Source organism: Chrysochloris asiatica, unplaced genomic scaffold (genome assembly GCF_000296735.1).
Source record: "Chrysochloris asiatica unplaced genomic scaffold, ChrAsi1.0 scaffold00008, whole genome shotgun sequence".
In the NCBI taxonomy this organism is placed as follows: Eukaryota; Metazoa; Chordata; class Mammalia; order Afrosoricida; family Chrysochloridae; genus Chrysochloris; species Chrysochloris asiatica.
The window spans coordinates 32,051,037-32,071,456 of NW_006408526.1; the positions used below are offsets into that span (position 1 = coordinate 32,051,037).

At 41.9% G+C, this 20,420-nt stretch overlaps 1 protein-coding gene across 1 annotated transcript in view; it reads left to right on the forward strand.

Moving 5' to 3' along the window:
* Window positions 1-2,742: 2,742 nt before the first annotated feature.
* Window positions 2,743-20,420, forward strand: part of CBL (Cbl proto-oncogene, E3 ubiquitin protein ligase) — a 126,512-nt gene continuing 108,834 nt past the window's right edge. The window contains exon 1 of the mRNA XM_006833910.1: window positions 2,743-2,996. Coding sequence (XP_006833973.1) covers window positions 2,805-2,996 — 192 coding nt within the window. The 5' untranslated portion in view covers window positions 2,743-2,804. The remainder of the gene's footprint in view (window positions 2,997-20,420) is intronic.

Sequence of the window (20,420 nt, forward strand, 5' to 3'; positions counted from 1 at the left end):
GGAGGGTGTCTCCAGGTGTAACAAAGACCCAAGCTTCCAGGGAGATCGGAAGCTCAAGCAGGACCCCATTCAGTGTCAATTGGGGGGTAGTTGCAATGCCATTTTGTTGATCAATGCTATTCTGTTGATCAGGCGCAAGGTCCTTTACTTAAGGAGCTCAGTTCTAATCTGTAATACATGAGGTCACCTGAGTTGGAATCAACCTAACAACATCTAGTTTGGTAGGTATGAGAAAGAATGGTTATGGTAATTTAGAGGAGGAAAGAACTGCTTCTAGCTAGAGTGTCTGTGATTGCTGTTGTTAAGTGCCATTGAGTTGGTTCTGACTCATAGCGACCCTGTGTAGGTTTCTGAGGAGCCACTAGTGGGATTGAACCGCCGACCTATGGTTGGCATTCCACTGCTTATCCTACAGTGCCACACTCAGTACTGGAACTGAGTTTCGATAAATGGATTGTATTTTAGGAGTGTACTTGGGGCAGAGGGGATGCTCTGAGAAATGGTGGTTAAAAAAAGAAAGAATTATGGTATTTTGTGACTTGGTGAATCACCCATAATAGGATACATGCATAAAACACACATACTGGGGGTAGTATAAAAATTATCATGACTGCTAACTTTATGCCAGAGGCAATGGATGTGTTTAAAGCTTTTGTGATGTTGTCAGAATTATAGGAAGCATAGTCTAATGCCAATATGGATTGGGGGTGAAGAAAAAGGTTTCCACAGTCCAGAGGAGAGAAAAGGAAGGGCCCGCATTAGAGTAACAGTATTAGGGCTCCGGGAAGTTTTGACAGTTATCCAGGCATTCTGCCTAGATTTCCCTTTGGTTGTTGTTATGTGCCGTGCAGTTGGTTCCGACTCATAGCGACCCTGTACAGGGTTTCCCAGGCTGTAAATCTTTACGGGAGCAGAAAGCCTCATCTTTCCCCGCGGAACAGCTGGTAGTTTCGAACTGCTGACCTTGCGGCTCGCAGCCCGATTCGTAACCACTATACTTTGTTTCAGAGCTCCTTAGATTTTCCTTTGGTAGGTTCTTTTATTTCTAGGTAAGGAAATTCTACTGACAGGAAATAATGCTGACACCAAAATCATTTTAGGTGAAGAAAGGCACCTGAACTCCAAAATCAGGCTACCTGGCTAAAGTGTCCTTGGGCCCAGAGATATTTTACTCTCTCAAAAGAGAACCTACGGAGTTCTTGGTGTGGCACTGTGGGTTAATGCGCCAGACAGCAAAGCTGTTTCAACTGCAAGGTTGGCAGTTCAAGCTCACCAGCTGCTCCTCGGAAACCCTATACAGGGTTGCTATGGTTTGGAACCAACTCCACGGCACTTAACAACAACAAAAGAGAACCTAGAGTAGTCACCACAGTGGTTTAGCACTCAGCTCTAACCAAAGGTCTTGGGTTCAAACCCACCAATCATTTCTTGGGAGAAGGATGTTTCTGTAAAGATTTACAACCTTGGAAACTCTATGGAGCAACTCAGTCTTAAACCACGGGCAGTGGGGGTGGGAAACAAGGAGTACCTGATAAACTCTAATTCCCTAATCAGTGAAGAATTTTATGAAAGGGGGTGGGTGGCTAATGGTAATTTATTCACATCAGGGCGGACAAGCCAAAGCTGAGGCTCAGAATTAACAAACTAGGGCAGAGCACTTCCTTCTTTGGAAAGGAGGTTCCTTTTTTTTATTTTTTATGTTATCCCAACAGAACTTTTAAATTAGAGAAGTGGAAGTGACTAGGGACTGCATTTCGGTTCCAGGGTGGAGTGAGAACTCCTTAGGTTAGGCCGTCGTGGTCTAAGTTTCCATGAGCAAGACCTTAGTGCAGGCGGTGCAATGTGCTGAATAGGGGAATCTTAAATAGATACATAATTCCCAGAAAAGGAACTAGTATTCAGGAGGAAAAAAAAAGGAAGTGCTTTGTTTTCAAGAGGACAAGAGGCTGGAAGAAGAGATCAAGATTAAGACGTTTGAAGCATTTCTGGGATCTACTCAGGCTCGAATCGCACAATCTGCAACTTCCACGTTCCTGTCCTAGGTCGGGTCTTGATGAACAGTTTAAAAGACCAGGGTGGAGAAATAACTTCCTTCCCTCTCCCGCAGGTTCCCCTCTCTCCCCCCTCCCCCCCCATTCTCCTACAATGTGAAGAAGCAAATAACTGTAACCTGTTTCCTCTTTTGTCAACCGTGAAGCAGGGTTTGACGCTAAAATTATTTCTCTCGCTACTTGTATTAAACGATAAAGCGACCCACTCAAGAAGCACAAACTTCCAGCCCACACATTTCGCGGAGGTCTCGGCTGTCGCCTAGTGCGCAGACTCTACGTTAGACACCACCCTCTACCTCTTCCCGTCTCCGGCAGAGGGCGCACACAGACGCCCGCACTCAAATTTCCGTTTGGCCCCGCCCCTCCCCGCTCCCAATAGGGGCGGAGCGGCGGGCGCGGAAACTTTGCCGCGGCTTTCCGGGAGCTGTGGACACGCCCCCGGCTGGGGGGCTGGCGCACAAGTGGGGTTGGCTACCCAGTTCGACGGACGCTGCTTCCTGCACCTTCGCTGGTCTGTCTCTGGCGCGCGCCTCCCGTCCTCGGGCTCGCGCTCTGAGGGGGCGCGCCTTGCGCGGATCCGCGTCGCCCGGCACCGCCCACTCCCCTCCCCGCGGCCTCTCCTCCCTCCGCCCGGATAGCCGGCGGCTGCGGCGGCGGCGGCCGAGAGAGGCCCCTCCTTCACGCCCTTCTTTCCCTCGCTCGCATCCGAGCCGAGCCGGCACACCCGGCTGGGCCCCCTACCTTCTCCGGGCCATGGCCGGCAACGTGAAAAAGAGCTCTGGGGCCGGGGGCAGCGGCGGCTCCGGGGGCTCGGGCTCGGGCGGCCTGATCGGGCTCATGAAGGACGCCTTCCAGCCGCACCACCACCACCACCACCTCAGCCCCCATCCGCCGGGGACCGTGGACAAGAAGATGGTGGAGAAGTGCTGGAAGCTCATGGACAAGGTGAAAGGCCCGGGAGGACCCGCGGGAGCAAGGGTGGGCGTGGGCGGAGGGGCTGGAGGGAGGGGAAGGAAAGGACAGAGGAAGCTGGGGGAGGGGACGGGTCACGAGAGGCTGGGGGAGGCTAGGAACTGGGGTGACGGCCCCGGAGGGGGGCCTAGAGCTGCAAGGACCGGGGAGTGGGGGGACATGGGGGTGGGGATGAGACCAAGAAGAAACCGGGAAGATAGGGGGTCGGCAACCAGGGGGAAGGGCTGTGGTTGGTAGTGGGGGAACATTGAGGTGTGTATTAAAGGGTAATGAGACAAAGATGGGTGGGGGCTGGGGTGAAGGTTAACTGGGAAAACTACTGGGGTGGAGGAAGTATTATGGGGACTGTGGAGTTTGGGACTCTGGGCACTGGGATGTGGGTCACAAAATTGTCCCCGGGAGATAGGCAGGAGTGAGGGCGGAAGAGTGTTCGATTTGCCGGCTAGGGCTGCTGACTGGTTGAGGAGTCTAGATCTGGCCAGGGAATTACATTTGTGGTCTCTGATTGAGATTTAGGATCAGGACAGCTCCTCAGGCAAACTGCTCTGGGTGAGTGTTTAGTGGTTTTTATTCTTTTTTTTTTTTTTCCCATTGAGATGTAACAGTAAGAGGAATAGGGATGCAAGGTGTTTGCAATGGGGCCAGGAAGGAAGTTTCCTCCACATTTAGCGCTGGCTCAAGTATTTTATTAACCTCCTAAACATTGGATGTGATCCATTGCTGGTACATATCTCCATTGCTGGTACTGAGATGTGCACTGATTAAACCACAAGGTCTGGTTAGAACCATTATCATCAGAAAGATGGGTTGACTGAGCTTGCCAAACAGCAGATTCCGACTTCTTTCGTAACCCCCCACCCATCCTTTTAACTGGAGTCTGCATTTTATTTATTAACGGACCTGACCCTTAATTGTTGTTAAAGTGCCGTCTAGTCGGTTTCTACCCACAGTGGCCCTATGTAGGGTTTCTGAGGAGCCGCTGGTGAGCTTGAACTTGCGCGATTCAAACCAACTTTGCTGTCCAGCGCATTAAACCACAGCGCCACATCAGGACCCAGTATTACAAAAGCTAAAAAGGTTCCCCTGTAATAGAAAAAAAAAAAAAAAATTGCATTCCTAACTACTTATCTCTATCAGTTATATGGATGCAATGTATCAAAATTGTATTGATTAGTAACTTCTCCTTAAGAAACTTATCAAACTCTTCTGTCTCTGTAAATAAATGACACGCTTATTCTACAAGGTAGCTCAAATAAGGTCTCTCATTATGTCTTAACTCTTTCATCTCTTTAAAGTATGTTTATTGAATTTTGATTTTTTTCTTTCTGCAGTGTGTCAAATTATTTAGGATGAATTTAGAGGCTTTGGGTCAAAGTGCTCTCAAGTTCTAATAGTTCATGGGAAGTGGGCTTCTAGCTTCTTGGTTCTCGTGTATGGAGGGGTTTTATTTATTTGTGTTGTTTGTCATAGATGGTTTTAATGTTCTCTGTGTTTCATGTCACATAATATTGGCTGTGCTGAGATGAAAACATGATTCTTTCTGATGTTTTAGTTCAGCAGGTTCATACTACTTTCCAGATTTTCTGAATGCTTATGTAGTGTTAGATTGCAGCCTTTTAAATCCTCCATGTTTCGAGTATAGGGTGTTGTTCTCTTTGTCACTTTATTCTTATTTCTGAAAGTCTTCAATGTGTCACTAAACTTTTTTTTTACTTCATGTGGTATGAATTAAGTGAAGAACTTACTGTCAGATCCACAAATAACTCCACACATTTATTGAATTTAATTCTAAGCTACCATCTCAGACCTGTTTCATCCTTATTAAAGTTGTTGCTGTTGTTAAGTGCTGTAGAGTTGAATCCGACTCACAGCGACCCTGTATAGGGTTTCCTAAGAGCAACTGTTGAGTTTGAGCTGCCGACCTTGTGGTTCAAACTGACCTTGTTGAAGTTAAGTGAATATTATTCCAGCCTATTACAAAAACAGGCTGCAGGGCTTCCAGCCTATTTCAGCCTATTTAGCACCCCTCCTCCACCCCCCAGTGCAGGATGTATGCAGATGGAGAAGTTGACATAAGTCATGAGTTCTGGTCAGCACAGGCCCAATTTACTAATTTAGTTGTCCATTGAGGAACTTAAAACTTGTTTAAAAAGTGCTTGTGGTAGATTGCTTGTTATTAAAAAAAGTTAGATGTGGTCAGCTTCTATTGTAATAAGTATTTGTTTACTTCTATATGAATGAAGTGGCAAGGAAGAGAAGGGTTGTAGAGAAAGATCATAACATTTGCCTTATATTTGGAGTTCTGGTGTGGCACTGTAGCTTACTGGACTGCAGACTGCATGGTTGGCAGTTCAAACCCGCCAGCTCCTCTTTGGAAACCTAATTCAAGGTGACTGAGCAGGAACTGACTCAATGGCACATAACAAGAACAACAAATGTAAATTTGGAAATATAGAGGTATTTCATGAGAAACTTAAACTTTCAATTTGGTTAGCTGTGAGGTTTTTGAAGTATAGCAAGGGTCAGAATTTCTTTTTTCCTGTAAAGGACAGATAGTAAATACTTTATGCTTTGCAGGCCACAGAAACCAAAACCCGAAACCCACGGCTGTCGAGTCAATTCCGATTTCAGAGCAGACTAGAATTGCCCTGCAGGGTTTCCAAGACTAATTTTTACTGTTGCAGATAGCCAAGCCTGTCTCCGGAGGAGTGGCTGGTAGGTTCAAACAGCTGACCTTTCAGATAGCAGCCAAGCACTTTAACCACTGTGACACTAGGCTTCTATGCAAGTCACATGTTGTTGTTGTTATGTGCCGTGGAGTCGGTTCCGACTCATAGCGACCCTGTACTGTAAATCTTTACGGGAGCAGAAAGCCTCATCTTCCTCCCGTGGGACAGCTGGTATTTTCGAACTGCTGACCTTGTGGTTTGCAGCCCAATTCGTAACTACATACTCAGTCCTGTATTTGTTTTTGTTTGTTTTTTTTTTTTTTGCAATTCTTTAAAACTGTAAACAGCCTGGCTTGCAGGAGTACAAGAACAAGCTGTGGGCCTTAGTTTGCCGGTCCTTGACTCAGAGTTTCTTGCTAGCATAAAGCAAGCAATTCTTTTTAAAGCACACCTTTAAAACTGTACTCTCATTTTTGAGTTAAAAAAAGTATAGCCATAAGAGAATCGTTTCCTTCCTTGTCCTACTTACCTTCTCCTGCTTCCTCGCAACAGCGAGAAGTACTTGAGGTACTTTTTGTAAATAAGCTGCACTCATGAAGCAGTGTATTTCATTGACTGGAGCTCTCCTTTCCACCCTCCTTCCCTCTCTTCCGTCTTCCTTCCTCATTTTATGTTCTTATATTCTAAGATACAATTTTATAGTGATGAGGGACTATGTGGAATTTTTTAAGATTAAACATCCTGTCTAGATCTCTCCTGTGTTTACCCTGCTACTATTGTAATCTCCATGAGGACAGCAGTGTAACCTGTTTCTCTCCTACAGTGTTCCGTAAGTAAGACTTACACATTGTTCTTGTTGTTAATTGCCATTGAATTGGTTCCAATTCACAGCAACCCTGTATAGGGTTTCCGAGGAACAGCGGTGGGTTTGAAATGCCAACCTTATGGTTCACTGTCCACTGTTATCCTACAGTTCCACACCAGGAGTCCTACACAATAGTAGGTGCTTTGTAAATGACAGTGGTGGTGGTGGTTGTGTGACATCAAGTTGGTTCCAACTCATAGTGGACCTTATATAGTAGCATTTCTGAGGCTGTAAATCTTTATAGGAGCACAAAACATCGTTTTGCTGGGGATCTGCCGGTGGATTTCGACTGGTGACTTTGCAGTTGCACTACACTACCAGAGCTCTTTGCTTTGTAAATAGTTGTTAAATTAAATTGCTTTGTGAACCCCAAAGGAATAAATGAAAGGAAAAGTAATAGGGGCTGGGAATTGATTTTAATTACCTAAACTTTCTTATAGTAGTTTCTTGTTGGTATCATCTCTGATTTCTACTTGAAGACATTTATGCCCAGAGAGGTTAAGTAATTTAACTAATAGTGGAGCCTGATTTGTAATCCATGATTACCTAGCTCCTAAGGAGTCTTGATGCGGCTCTGTGGGATAAGCACTGGACTGCTAACTGCACGGTTGGTGGTTCAGACCCATCCGTCACTCCTCAGAAACCCTATCTAGGGTCCCTAAGAGTTGGAAGTGACTCATACAACAATAACAGAAACTTAGTTAGGATCTTTGGTGGTGCATTGGTTAAGTGCTTGGTTGCTAACTGAAAGAAAGCTCTGTGGTTTAAACATCTGCCAACTGCTTGAAGGAGGAAGATGTGGTAGTCTGTTGCCCTAAAGATTGATAGGGCAAATCTGCTCCGTTTTAGAGGGTTGCTACGAGGTGGAATTGACTTGATGGCAGTGGGTTTGGTTTATCCTGGTGTGACGCTGTAGGAGAAGCACTGGACTGCTTACTTTAAGGTCTGTAGTTCAACCCTTCTCCCCCACTGTTCCTCAGAAACCCTATACAGGGCTGCTGTGAGTTAGAACCGAGACTCAACAGCGTTTAGCAACAGCAACAAGGCTTAGGTATTTCTTCTATGCAGTACCTATGGAGTTCTGGTAATGTAGCGGATTCTGAGCTGGGTTGCTAACCACAAGGTCAGTAATTCAAATCTGCCAGTAGTTTTGTGGGAGAAACATGCTTCCGTAAACACTGTGGGTTCATGCACTGGACTACAAGGTTGTTTTGAACCTACATGAGTTGGAATTAACTGGGTGGCACACAACCAACGAACCAACCAATATGCTACTTTCATAAGTATACATCAGACGCTCAATGAAAATACAGCTCAGTTATTTGGTCATTGGGATCATGGTTTCATGGGACAATATCACAATTAATTGACCTAATAATGTGTTAAGTTTTTCTCTTTCTATTTTGTACTTCTATGTGGAGTACCTGGGGTCTTAAAAGCGTGCATGCTCGTGCATGCTGCCATGTAAGGCACAACAGTTGATCTTTATTCTCTTAGAACAACAGAAGAATAAGGAGAGTCAGAAATTAGGAGAAAGAAATGGACTATATGGCTGGTTGCCTCCATGAACAACTGCTTCCTCTGCCATGAGACCAGAGAACTGAATGGTACTCAGCTACCATTACGGATCATTTTGATAAAAATTCCATAGAAGAGTCCTGATCAAAAAGGGGAAATATATAGAAAGAAGTTTCAAATTCTCATGAACTCCAGACTTTCATGAAGGTTGGATGATCCTTTGAAACTATAGGCTTGAGATGATCTTCAAACCTTAGACCGAAAGTATCTCCTAAAGTCTGCTTTAAAACAAAGCAGTTGTTTAGTTTAACTGGTAAAAATGTCTGCCTTGAGCATTATGCTCTTGTAAGAACTATCTTTATAAGTTCAAATTGATATTATAGTAACTTGAAAGATTTGATAAGAACCTTAGTGGGATGTGAATTTATGTTAATGGGGGAGGAGCACCTCAGAAAGGGTGATAATGGTTTTAAAGCTGGGAAGAATATAATTAGTGCCACAAAATGATCCATGTAGAAATTGTTTAGTTGGTATGTATTTTGCTGTGTATATTCTCAACAGCAACAAAATAACTGAAATTATTGAAAAAGAAAGATGTTTACTAATATAGAACAGCAGTCTTCATTTCCTACTTCCCCTCATTCATACACTCAAGCAGACAAGACATTATCTTGAATGCTATTAAGATTTTTTTTTAATGTTTAAATGTGGTTTACATGAAAGTTTACAAAGCAAATTAGTTTCCCACTCAACAGTTTATACATAGTTCATATTAGTTGAAATCCCCTCATTGTATCAGCTTTTTCCCCACTGCCACCGTTGGTTCTCTCTTGCCCCTGCCTTCCTTCTGGATTTTACTTTTGGGCAATTGCTGCTCTTTTGGTTTTGTATAGTTGAATGTTCTAAGGAGTATAGTCCTCATGGTTGTTATTTGCTCTAGGTCTACCTTTTGTTTGGCTATAAGGTGGTCTTTGGGAGTAGATTCAGTTCTAAGTTTTAAGGGTGTCTAAGGGCCAGCATCTCAGGGGTTCGTTCCATCATTAGATCAGTAAGTCTGGTGAGATGGTGTTTTTAACTAGCTGCTCCTCGGAAATCATCCTGTACGGGGTACCTATGAGTCTGAATCAACTCAACAACACTTAACAACAGTTCATTGAAATATCTGTCATTACTTTCAATTGGTTGTAGTGATACAGCAATACTTTCCTCATATACCACTAATATTTAGTTTTTAAAAGAAGGATTGTTAAGAGCTGTCAAGTAGTGACCCTATGCAAGATTTCCTAGGAGCAGCTGGTAGGTTGGAACTGCCGACCTTGTGGTTTGCAATCCAGTGCTTACCCTGTAGTGTGCACAACACCAGGAGTTCACAGGAAGGATAACATTGTTTAATTTTAAGCTAAAGGTTTGTATCAATTATGAGTCACCTTCAAAAAGTTTGTGGAAGAATGGAATGAAAAGATAATGGAATGTTTCCATTAACTGTTTGAAGCCCCATTGTATGTGTGTTGGTTACTTTGTGTGGTGATCATAGCGGCTATACACATTATTTTCCCCATTCTACTTAATTCATTCTATCTAATTGAAAGTTTGGTGGTTTGAATCTACTAGTGTCACCATAGGAGAAAAAATCTGGCAATCTGGTCCTTTAAAGATTGTTGTTGTTGTTAAGTGCCATCGAGTCAGTTCCAACTCATAGAGACCCTGTATAGGGTTTCCAAGGAAAGAATGATGAGTTTAAACCTCAAATGACCTTGCGGTCCAGGGCTTATCCTACAGTTCCACAGGAACTAGGAATCACTATGGGATGGCTGTACTCTGTTTTGTAGTGTAACTGTAAGTTGGGATTGACTCAGAAACACATGACAACAATAATGGTAGTATCTACCACTTTGTAAGGAGCTCTGGTAGCGTAGTGGTTACGAATCGGGCTGTGAACCCTGAGGTTGGCAGTTCGAAACTATCAGCCGTTCCGCGGGAGAAAGACGAGGCGTTCTGCTCCCGTAAAGATTTACAGCCTCGGAAACCCTGTACAGGGTCACTGTGAGTCGGAACTGATTCCATGGTACTTAACAACAACCACCACCACTTTGTATCTCAATATATTTACACATCTGTCTTCTTCCCTCCTTTAGAGCTCCTCAGGACCACAGATTTATCATTACTATACTCCTTGTGCCCAACACAGTACTCATTGAATCAAGTACAAACATTTAACAACCTGAAATGGAGTCAAAACATATTCCTTCCCTTTCTACCTAACTGATTTTTTCTTTTTGAGTGCTAAATTAAAGTCACATTATCTGAAAGTGGCTTTACTGTTTTTTGGTCATAAGGTTAATTTGTAGTCACTGTAAAACATGATTGTTATTTTTATGCTTATTAAGGACTCTCTGTTGTATGCCAAGTTGTTCTGATTCATAACGACCATACAGGACAGGGTAGAACTGCCCCATAGAGTTTCCTAACCTGTCATCTTCACAGGAAGGAGTCCTGCTAGTGGAGTGGATTACGAGTTGGGCTGCTAAACTCAAGGTCAGTAGTTCGAATCTACCAGATGCTCTTCAGGAGAAATATAAGGCTTTCTAGTCCCATAAAGATTTGCAGCCTCAGAAACCCTATACAGGGTCGCTATGAGTTGGAACTGACTAGATGGCACTGAGCAACAACAAACCAAATCGAACCCAACGAAACCCACTGTCATTAAATCCAGTTAGGCTCATAGCAACCTTAAAGGACAGAGTACAATGGTTCCTTTGGATTTCTGAGACTGTAAATCATTACAGGAACAGATTGCCCTGTTCATCTCCTGCTGAGTGGCTGGTGGGTTTGAACCACCGACCTGGCAGTTAGCAGCCCGAAACTGAACCCACTGTGCTACTAAGGCTTCTTAGAATTCTCCTACTGTTGTTAGAGCTGTTGAGTCAGGCTTTTTAAATCTTTGTGGGAGCAGAAAGCGTAATCTTTCTTCTGCTGTTGTTGTGAAGTGCCATTAAGTCAATTCCGACCCATAAGTGACCCTTTATAGGGATTCCAAGGAGCAGCTGTTGAGCTTGAACCACTGACCTTGCAGTTCAAACTACCCTTTTGTTGTTGTTAAGTGCTGTTGAGTTGGTTTTGACTCATAGTGACCCTTTATAGGGTTTCCAAGGTGCAGCTGATGAATTTTGAACCACAGACCTTGTAGTCTAGGGCATTAACCCCCCACACCACACCAGGACTGTTAAATTTCTTATTATTATGAAACATGACCTCAATTGAGGATTTCATTTGGCTAGTAATAGAAAAGTGGAAAGGAATATAGGATAAAAGTAGCATTAGACTAGAGAAGAAGCTAATTTTTTTTCCTGTTTTGTGACTTTGATGTTTTTGGTGACTCTTGGTAAACCACGTTAGCCAGCAGTAATCATATCATGAATTTATTTTTATACTGTCAGATGGTTTACTCTCATGTCCCTGACTCTTCCACTTAAGCAGTTGTTGCTGTTGTTGAGTGCCGTTGAGTCAGTTCTGACTCATAGCGACCCTGTGTAGGGTTTCCGAGGAGCGCCTGGTGAACTTGAACCTCCAGCCTTGCCATTCAAACCGACTTTGCAGTCCAGCGCATTAACCTGCAGCGCCACACCAGGACATCAGAGTTCATGCTATATTCAAACCTATAATAACGTTTATAATGTGAAAGATCATTTCTCTAATGATTCACTTAGAGCATTTAAAGAAAAACAGTGTTAATTTTAAATTACATTTTTTCCATTGACGATATTCATTTTGATTTACATTGTTTGTTGCAGGGGTTTGGGGGGATTATAACAAGCAAGTCATTGTGAAATGTTTTCATGATTAGCACATTTTGTGCTGGAAGGAAATAGGTGGGAGTAGTCAACCAGGAGCACTGGAAGCCAGCCTCAGCCCTGTCCCCCATAATGTTCCTTCTCAAAGCAGCTTCCAGAGGAGGAGGGGAAAGGAGTGGTAGCAATGGCATTGGCGTGCACACCCACTGGGGAGCTGCAGTGCTGCTGCCATAGCAGCTCCTAGCCATCGTTCCCTCAGAAAACAGTACCCCTCGGTTTTCTCTCCCTACTTTAGAATAGATGGTGAGGTGAGTCTTACTCAGCAGACCCTGCTGCCTGGGCACTTTTTCACGATCACCATTGACTGCTGCCTTTTCTCTGTGCTAGGATCTGACCTAGAGAAAGCCTTATAAGGGACCAACTTTTTGGTACTTGAGTGGGATGAGATTCTGATTTTCTGCCTCTTCCTTTTTTACACATACTTTGAATAGCAGCACATAAGGATAGCACACTGCCTCAAAAAAACAAAAACACAATTTATGAATCACAAAATAATACAGAACAAATACACCTACTCCTCACTTTTCAGCTATCTTGTTATCTGACATTTTGCATTTACAACAACTTTGAAAAAATTCTCAGAGCTTCCGATGGTCTGGTCCCCACTCAGGGACAGCAGCTGACTCCATGTGGGATGTTCGTCTGTGATTTCTCAGTCCAGCCACAGAGGGCATGGGGTGATGGCAGGCAGAGGGAGGTCAGGCAAGGGCTTGACAGTGCCAGGGAGGCCAGCTAAGGGAGCTGGGAAGCAGGGAGAGGAATGGGGCTGTCAAGACTAGGGTAGATGGAGGATAAGTGGGGTCCCTACCGAGGGTAGACATCAGGAAGCAGCAGGCAGAGTAATAGCAAGGTCCCTGCCTAAGACAGGAGGCAGAGGGAGGTGGGCAACACCCGGTCACCTTCATCCTCAACTCCCAGAGGCTACATGATGTGGGAGTGAAAGGGGGTCCTGTGTGCTGTGTGCATTCTGAGAAGTACCAAGAACACCTGACAGGCAGTGAACATCCAGAGGTGAGGAAAGGGAAAGGACCTGTACTGAAGATGTGGTACCACCCTGATAGCACTGATTTCACATAATGACCTGGCTTGTGGAATCTAACCAAGTGGGTGAGGGAGGAGTGGGTGTATATAAGTATATTGTACCATACAGCTATGTAGAGCAAATGTAAAAGCCACTTTTTATTCTCATACCGCCATACGAGTTGTTGTTGTTGTTGTTATGTGCCGTGGAGTCGACTCTGACTCATAGCGACCCTGTACAGGGTTTCCGAGGCTGTAAATCTTTACGGGAGCAGAAAGCCTCATCTTTCTCCCGCGGAGCAGCTGGTAGTTTCGAACTGCTGACCTTGAGGTTCGCAGCCCGATTCGTAACCACTATGCCATACGAGTACCCCCACTTAATGTAACTCTTGTCTATAGTTTGGGATCCATCCTTCCATCTCATATCACTTTTGGATAGTATTGCCTTTAAAAGATTTATCGAAGTCAAATTGTTGACTTTTTAGCATGTTTGCGCTTGGACTGAAAGCTAAATGCGAATAATTTCTTTTTTTAAACTTTCTGTGAATTGAGTGAAGGTTTACAGAGTAGCTCATCAGTTTCACATTCAGCAAATCTTCTATTTAGCCTTATTACAATGATTGCAATCACCTGCAGGTAGCATCTGTTAACAGCATTTACATACTGTATTCAATTTAACTATCACATTCCTCTCTTGCGTTTCCTACTACGTTCATCTTTCCTCTGTTAACCTCCTCTTGTATATTGCCTGCCCTGTCACCCATGTTAACATGTGTCTACCCTCTAGACCATAAATAATTTCCCTCCCCTTTCCTCACAGTCCTGTAACCATCATAGATTATTTCTTTTAAAAAGAAAACCTTTTCTTAACTTTTTACAACATTGGTCTCAATAATATTTGTCCTTTTGTGATTGACTAATGCCACACTGTAGAATAAGCACTAGACTTCAAGGTCATTTGAACCCATGGTTGGTGGTTCAAATTTACCAGCCGTAACTTGGACTCCCTATATACAGGGTCGCTATGAGTAGAACCAACTTGATGGCACTTAGCAATGACAGCAGTTTCACTCAGCATAATGTCACCCATATTGTTAGGTCTTTCGAAGATTCATTGTTATTCTTCAGTGTTTCATGGTATATTTATCATTGTGTGTATGTACCAATGTTTGTTTGACCATTCTTTTGTTGATGGGCATTTAGACTGTCTCCATCTTTTTGATGTGTTTCTTGTAGACTGCATATTGAAGGATCCTGTTTTCTTATCCATTCTGCCGTGTCTCTTGACTGGTGCATTTAATGCGTTTACATTTAGTATAATTATAGATAGGTATGAGTTGATTACTGACATTTTGCTATGTATTTTGTTTTTTTGTGGTGCTGCAGGTTTCTTTGTTCCACGTAATTTTCTGTGCTGAGTTCATTTTGTGGGTTTTCTTTGCATTTTCATTTCTCTCTGTTAATGTTTACTAAACCTTTCTGATTTTCCTCTTTTTAAAAATTTTAATGTGCGGGTATACTAATTTTTAGGGTAAATTACAGGTTAACCCTGTAATTTGTTAATTTTTTTCTCTGTTTAAAGCAGTCTGTTTTATTAAGTGCTAATAATTTCCTATAGAACAGTTTACAATTTTACATTTGCTGATACATCAAAAAGCCTTAAAATGTGTCTTATGGGAATGAAACGGAAGATTCAGAGTTATTGAGTGACCTGTCCAAGTCACCTAACTAGTATTTTTGTTTTTTATGTGCACCTTGAACTGGTGTTCAGACTTTAAGTAACTTTGTATATACCAGTGCTTCTCAAACTTTAATATAAATTTACGTTATATCTTGATCCTTGAGAATTCTGATGTAGAATCTGATTGCAGTAGATCTGGGGTGGGGCCTTAGATTCTGCAGTTCTGACCATCTCACAGGTGATGTTACTGCAGGTAGTTCAGGGATCACACTTGAAGTAGCAAGGCCCCATTACCACATTGCTTTTATTTCAGATAATCTTGACAGTTTTTTGTATTTTTTTAAGGATTGACAGTAAGTATTATAATCTAGCAGCATCAGACATATACATTTATGATGGAGAGGAGAGAGAATTGGCATCAGCTGAAACTGATTCTTATGACGTGGAAGTCAGCCATACCTCTACTTTCCACATTTTTCACCAGTTCTGATCCCAGCTATTCCTCCCCAAGGCTCTCTGCTTCTCTGTTGGCCTCGGTTGTTGCAGTGGCCACATAGAACCCACAGACCATACTCAGGATTACATGGTTTATTAGGTGCTAACAGCCTACAACGCAGGATCAGGACCAACTTGAAGGAAACAGAATACAACATAGAACAGAAGATATAGTAATAATATAGTTCATCAACCAGGACAGCTTCCAACTAGGAAAACTCTCAGCTTTCTCTCAGCCATGCACTGCCTGCATGCAGGCATTGCTGTCAGCCTGGCTTCTGCTGCTGGGCCTCACTCTTGGTCAGACTAGCAGGCCATTCTTTTGGATATGTTAGCCTCTTCTCAACCTTTGCCCTGTTGGTGTAAGTTACAGCTTTAAACCTTTGTTGACAAATGCACAGAGGCACTCTACTCTGCCAGCAAGCCTCTTGCCTAAATACACCTAGGTCTCTTACTCTGAGGATCAGTAAGCCTACTGCAGTCACCTCACTCCACAGGCAAGAAGTCCACCACAGCCGCTTCGCGCCATCTCTTGATTTGCTACTTGAACTACTACCAACTGGTGCTGTCTCCAGTGTTAAACGTGGGTCTACGAGGTTCTCAGCACAGTAACCCCAGGTTCAAAGGATGTATGTTGTTCCAGACTCTTCTTGTTGGTAGTGAGGCCTCCCCGCTCTATAGAGCTCTATAGAATTATATAATCTACTACTCCCACTGCAATGTTGATCATTTCACTCAATGTTGTCATCAGCCGTGGTTGTGGATAGTGTTTTAATGTAACCTGAGTGCAGATATTTTGACTCAACCCTCACGTTTTTTAAAACTTTAATGATTCCTTTGAAGTCCTGGTGAGGTGCTGTAGGATAAGCCCTCTACTGCAAGGTCAGTTTGAACTGTAAAGTGGGTGGTTCAAATTTACCAACCATTCCTTGGAAATCCTATATAGGGCTGCTGTGAGTCAGAACCTACTCAGTAGCATTTAGCAACAACTCCTACCAAGACCATGTATTGAGCAATCCCTTGGTAGGCCATAGTTGCCTAATTCGCATAGTAATTGTATAATCTCTGCAGAGATTTTTTTTGTATTTTATTTGCATTATGAAATTGTCCAATGCCTTTGCAAAATTGTGGTCTGGCAAGTAATTATGGCATACTATAAATCCAAGACCAGAAAGCCTATATTAAAGAGACATGAAATTTTAGAACAAAAAAGTTCTGGATTTAAAAAAAAAAAATTTTTTTTTTAATATTTGCCAAATTATGGAGATTTTTTTCATATGAACTACTATATATAGGTCTCCCTTAGTCTTTTAAGAACTATGTAGAATTTTGTAAATTATAAATTAATTCATATTAATAATCTAATTTCTCATTTTTAATATTAGAAACAGTGCTGTAGTGACTAGCTGTCATATATTTCTAAATTTTTCTTTCAAAAATATATACTTTTAGAAATGAAACTGCTAGGTTAAAGGAATTGTTACATGGCATTGAGTTGGTTCCGACTCATAGTAACCCTATATAGGGTTTCCAAGGAGCAGATGATGAGTTTGAACTGCCTACCTTGCAATTCAAACTGACCTTGCAGTTGAGGGCTTATCCTACAGCACCAGGACTCCAAAGGACTCATTAGAGTTTAGAAAAATATGATGGTGAGTCAGAATAACCGCATTTGGGTTATATTAAAACACCATCCACATCCATGGCTGATGAAATGATTCTGTTGAATAGATGAGTGACAGTGGATGATGTGGCAAATCATTCGCAAATCAGCCATGGCTCTGCCTATGAAATAATCCATGACATACGAGTTTTGAAAAGTATATGCAAGATGGGTGCTGAAACAACTCAATGGAAGAACATAAACAGAAGCGTTTGGACATCTGCAAATAAAATTTGGACCAATTCTCAGAGGAAGGTAAAAATTTCTTTTAAAAAATTATTACCAGTGACGGGACATGGATTCATCACTACTAGCCTGTTAGTAAATGGCAGAGAATGGAATGGGAGCATCCTCAATTGCCGACCAAGAAAAAGTTCAAAAGTCAACCATCAGCTTACACGGTTGCTGATGCTTACAGTTTTCATTGATTCTCCAAGGGTCAGTTTTGGAGCACTTATTAGGAAACAGATTCAGCAATCAACAGTGCTTTTTACAGTGAGATGCTCACTGAAGAGCTGAAACCAGAATTTGGGATTAAATGCAGAGAACTGATATCCAAGGACATGATGATCTTTGTATAACAGTGCACAGCTGCACACCTCTGCCCACACTGTTGATACTCTGCAGAAACTTCCATTTTGAGGTGTTAAAGCATTTTCCCTATAATCCAGATCTTGTTCCATTGGACTTTCACTTGTTCAATCGCCTGAAAGCAGCCCTTTGAGGATGAAGATTTACCTCTGATAAAGAAGTGAAGACAGCAGTGCTTCATTGCTTGAAGCTCAGCCCAAGATGTTTTTTCAATAAGGGAATACAAAAGCTTGTTGACAGATGGACAAAGTATATTGAAAAGCAGGGAGATTATGCCAAAACATGATGTATTGGTCTTTTCTAAAAGTTGATTAAAATCTGCAACCAGAGTGTGGATAATTTTGTCTCAGCCTCATACACAATGCTAAATACTTTTCCTCAATAGTCCTTGTGCAGCTTGATTTAAATATGGTAAATGATTCTTAGCTACCCTAGGTGAAAAATCATTTTGGCTTCTTTGCACTATCACACTTTATTGAGCACAAACTATCTGCCAAGTGCTGGGAGATTACAGATGAAATAAAGTGTATGGTGATGATCTATTCTGTAACATTCACTCAATCCACAATTAAACAAACAAACAAACTCCATTAAAAACAAAAGCAGACCAGAAAGATAAAGATAACCTAGATAGAGTTCAGGCTCACAATCTGAAGGTGTACAGGGGCTCTGGGAACTCTTTGTGGGACTCTTTAAGCAAAACATAATCTACGGGGGCATCAGAAAGGGTTGAGATTGAGGAGAGGGACTTTAGATCAATAGGTAACTCTCCAGTATTCTAATCCATGTTGTTAGTTTTGACTAGAATTGACATCTAATCAATTCTAACTGATAGTGACCCCGTGTGACAGAGTAGAACTGCCTTTTAAGGTTTTTTTTTTTTTAGCTGTAGTTTTTATAAAAGCAGATTACCTCATTTTTTTCCTACAAAGCAAATGGTGGGTTCAAAACACCAACCTTGTGGTTAGCAGCCCAGTGCTTAACCCACTGTACTACCAGGGCTCATTTAACAATTGAGAGAATTGTTTTTCCTTTTTAGAAATAGGATTTCATGTATAAAAATGGCATGGGTAAGCTTTGAGAACATGTCAGTTACTTAATTTATAATTTATACATTTAAACTTGTTTACTTTGCTTTCAGTACTAGGTAGGGCCTCTCACCCCCATTGCCTTTATTTGAGAAATATAAAAGACTTAAAGCTGAATTTGGTTTGGGGCTTGCTATATGTTTTCTTAGTATGACATTGAAAATAATACTGGATTCAGCCCCCCATTAATTTGATATGTGAAAGTAATGAGATTGGTAATTAGTTATATGTGGCATAGTGTTGTTAATAAATGCGGTTGAATGGCATTTGAGAAGTGTTATTGTAATTACAATTCAAGTCCCTGAGTGGAGTTTTGATAAATTAATAATGGAGAATAGTAATTAGAATTGAAGACTTCTTTCTTGGGGCCATTATTTGAGTATGATGTGAGTATATTTCTTGTAAAAAATGTAGGTTTTTGATTTGTTTCTGAAAAACAGCTCTGAGTTGTTTTAGGTTAAAAGCTTTACTGTGTATTTACACTTATAAAGCTGTCAGACTTCTTCAAGTTTAAGAGATGGTGGAGTTTCTGAACTCATAGAGTTAAGAGATGTTAGACATTAATTTATCACCTTGTTTTACAGAGGCAGAGATATTTAGACTGAGACTGAATCATTTAACTTGTCCAAGATGACATAGCCAGTTAATGTCAGTCATCACACTAGAACCCAGGTCTCTGGACTCCCACTCTGCTATTCTTTCCACTGTACATCGTTGTTGTTACGGGCCATCAAGTCTGTTCTGACTCATACTGACTATATAGGGTTTTGGAGGCTGTGAATCTTCAGGGTAGCGGAGCAACTGGCAGGCTCAAATTGTGGATTTTGTGGTTCGCAGTCCAGTGCTTATCGAATGGAGCCACTGAGATCCCACTATACATATGAGAGCTTCAAAAAGTTTGTGGAAAAATTCCATTGTCTCTTAATTCCATTTTTCTACAGACTTTTCAAACGCTCCCGTGTACCTCTTCTTGAGTAATATTGATTCTTTTAAAACTAATAACAACTTTACATGTTTTATGTGTAAAGTCATGTGCTGTATAATGTCTGTTTGGGCAGTGTCTAACCACATATAAGCCTGTGGTCTCAGTTCCTGTAAAACCTATTATATTAAAAATTCGAGGTACATATAATGGTTCATAGTAACGAATGGGTGCTACTTTGCCTCTCCTCATATCAAAACATTATTATTATTGTGGTGTTAATGTTAAAGATGCGTTAGTGTATCTGGATGTGTACACTAAGACAAATATTTGACTGACTGAAAGTTAAATACCACTTTTACCTAAGAGTTCTGATTTATGTATATACTCGATTTAAAGGTAGGTTTAAGAATGGAATTTGTTCATAAGTCAGGAACTACCTGCATATGAAGCACTTCAAAAAGTTTGTGGGAAAATTCCATTATCTTTTGATTCCATTTTTCCACACTTTTTGAAGCCCCCTTATAAAATGTAATGTTCAGATCGCTTAATGACTTAGTTCATAAATAAATCATGGATGTTAATGATGCATACATAGCTCAGCAGTTTTAAAGCATGCTATTGGTGTGCCATCTAGTTGATTCCTACTCATAGCAACCTTGTATAAGGTTTCCAAGGAGCAGCTAATGAGTTTGAACCACTGACCTTGTGGTTATCCTGCAGCTCCATACAAGTGCTCCTTTTAAAGCATGTTGATAGTGTGTTGAGTTGGTTCCAATTAACAGCGACCCTGTATAGGGTTTCTGAGGAGTGGCTGGTGCACAGGACGTACTTTATTCATGTTTAAAAATGAAAAATGCTTTCAGGTATCAGCTGAGGTCTTTTGTAATGGCCCTCAAGGTGATCTGATGCATAGTGACCCTGTAGAGGGTTTCCGAGGCTGTAAATCTTGGTAGGAACAGAAAGCCTCATCTGTCTCCGCTGAGCACCAGTTGGGCTCAGACTGCTGACCTTGTGATTTGCAGTCCAGTATG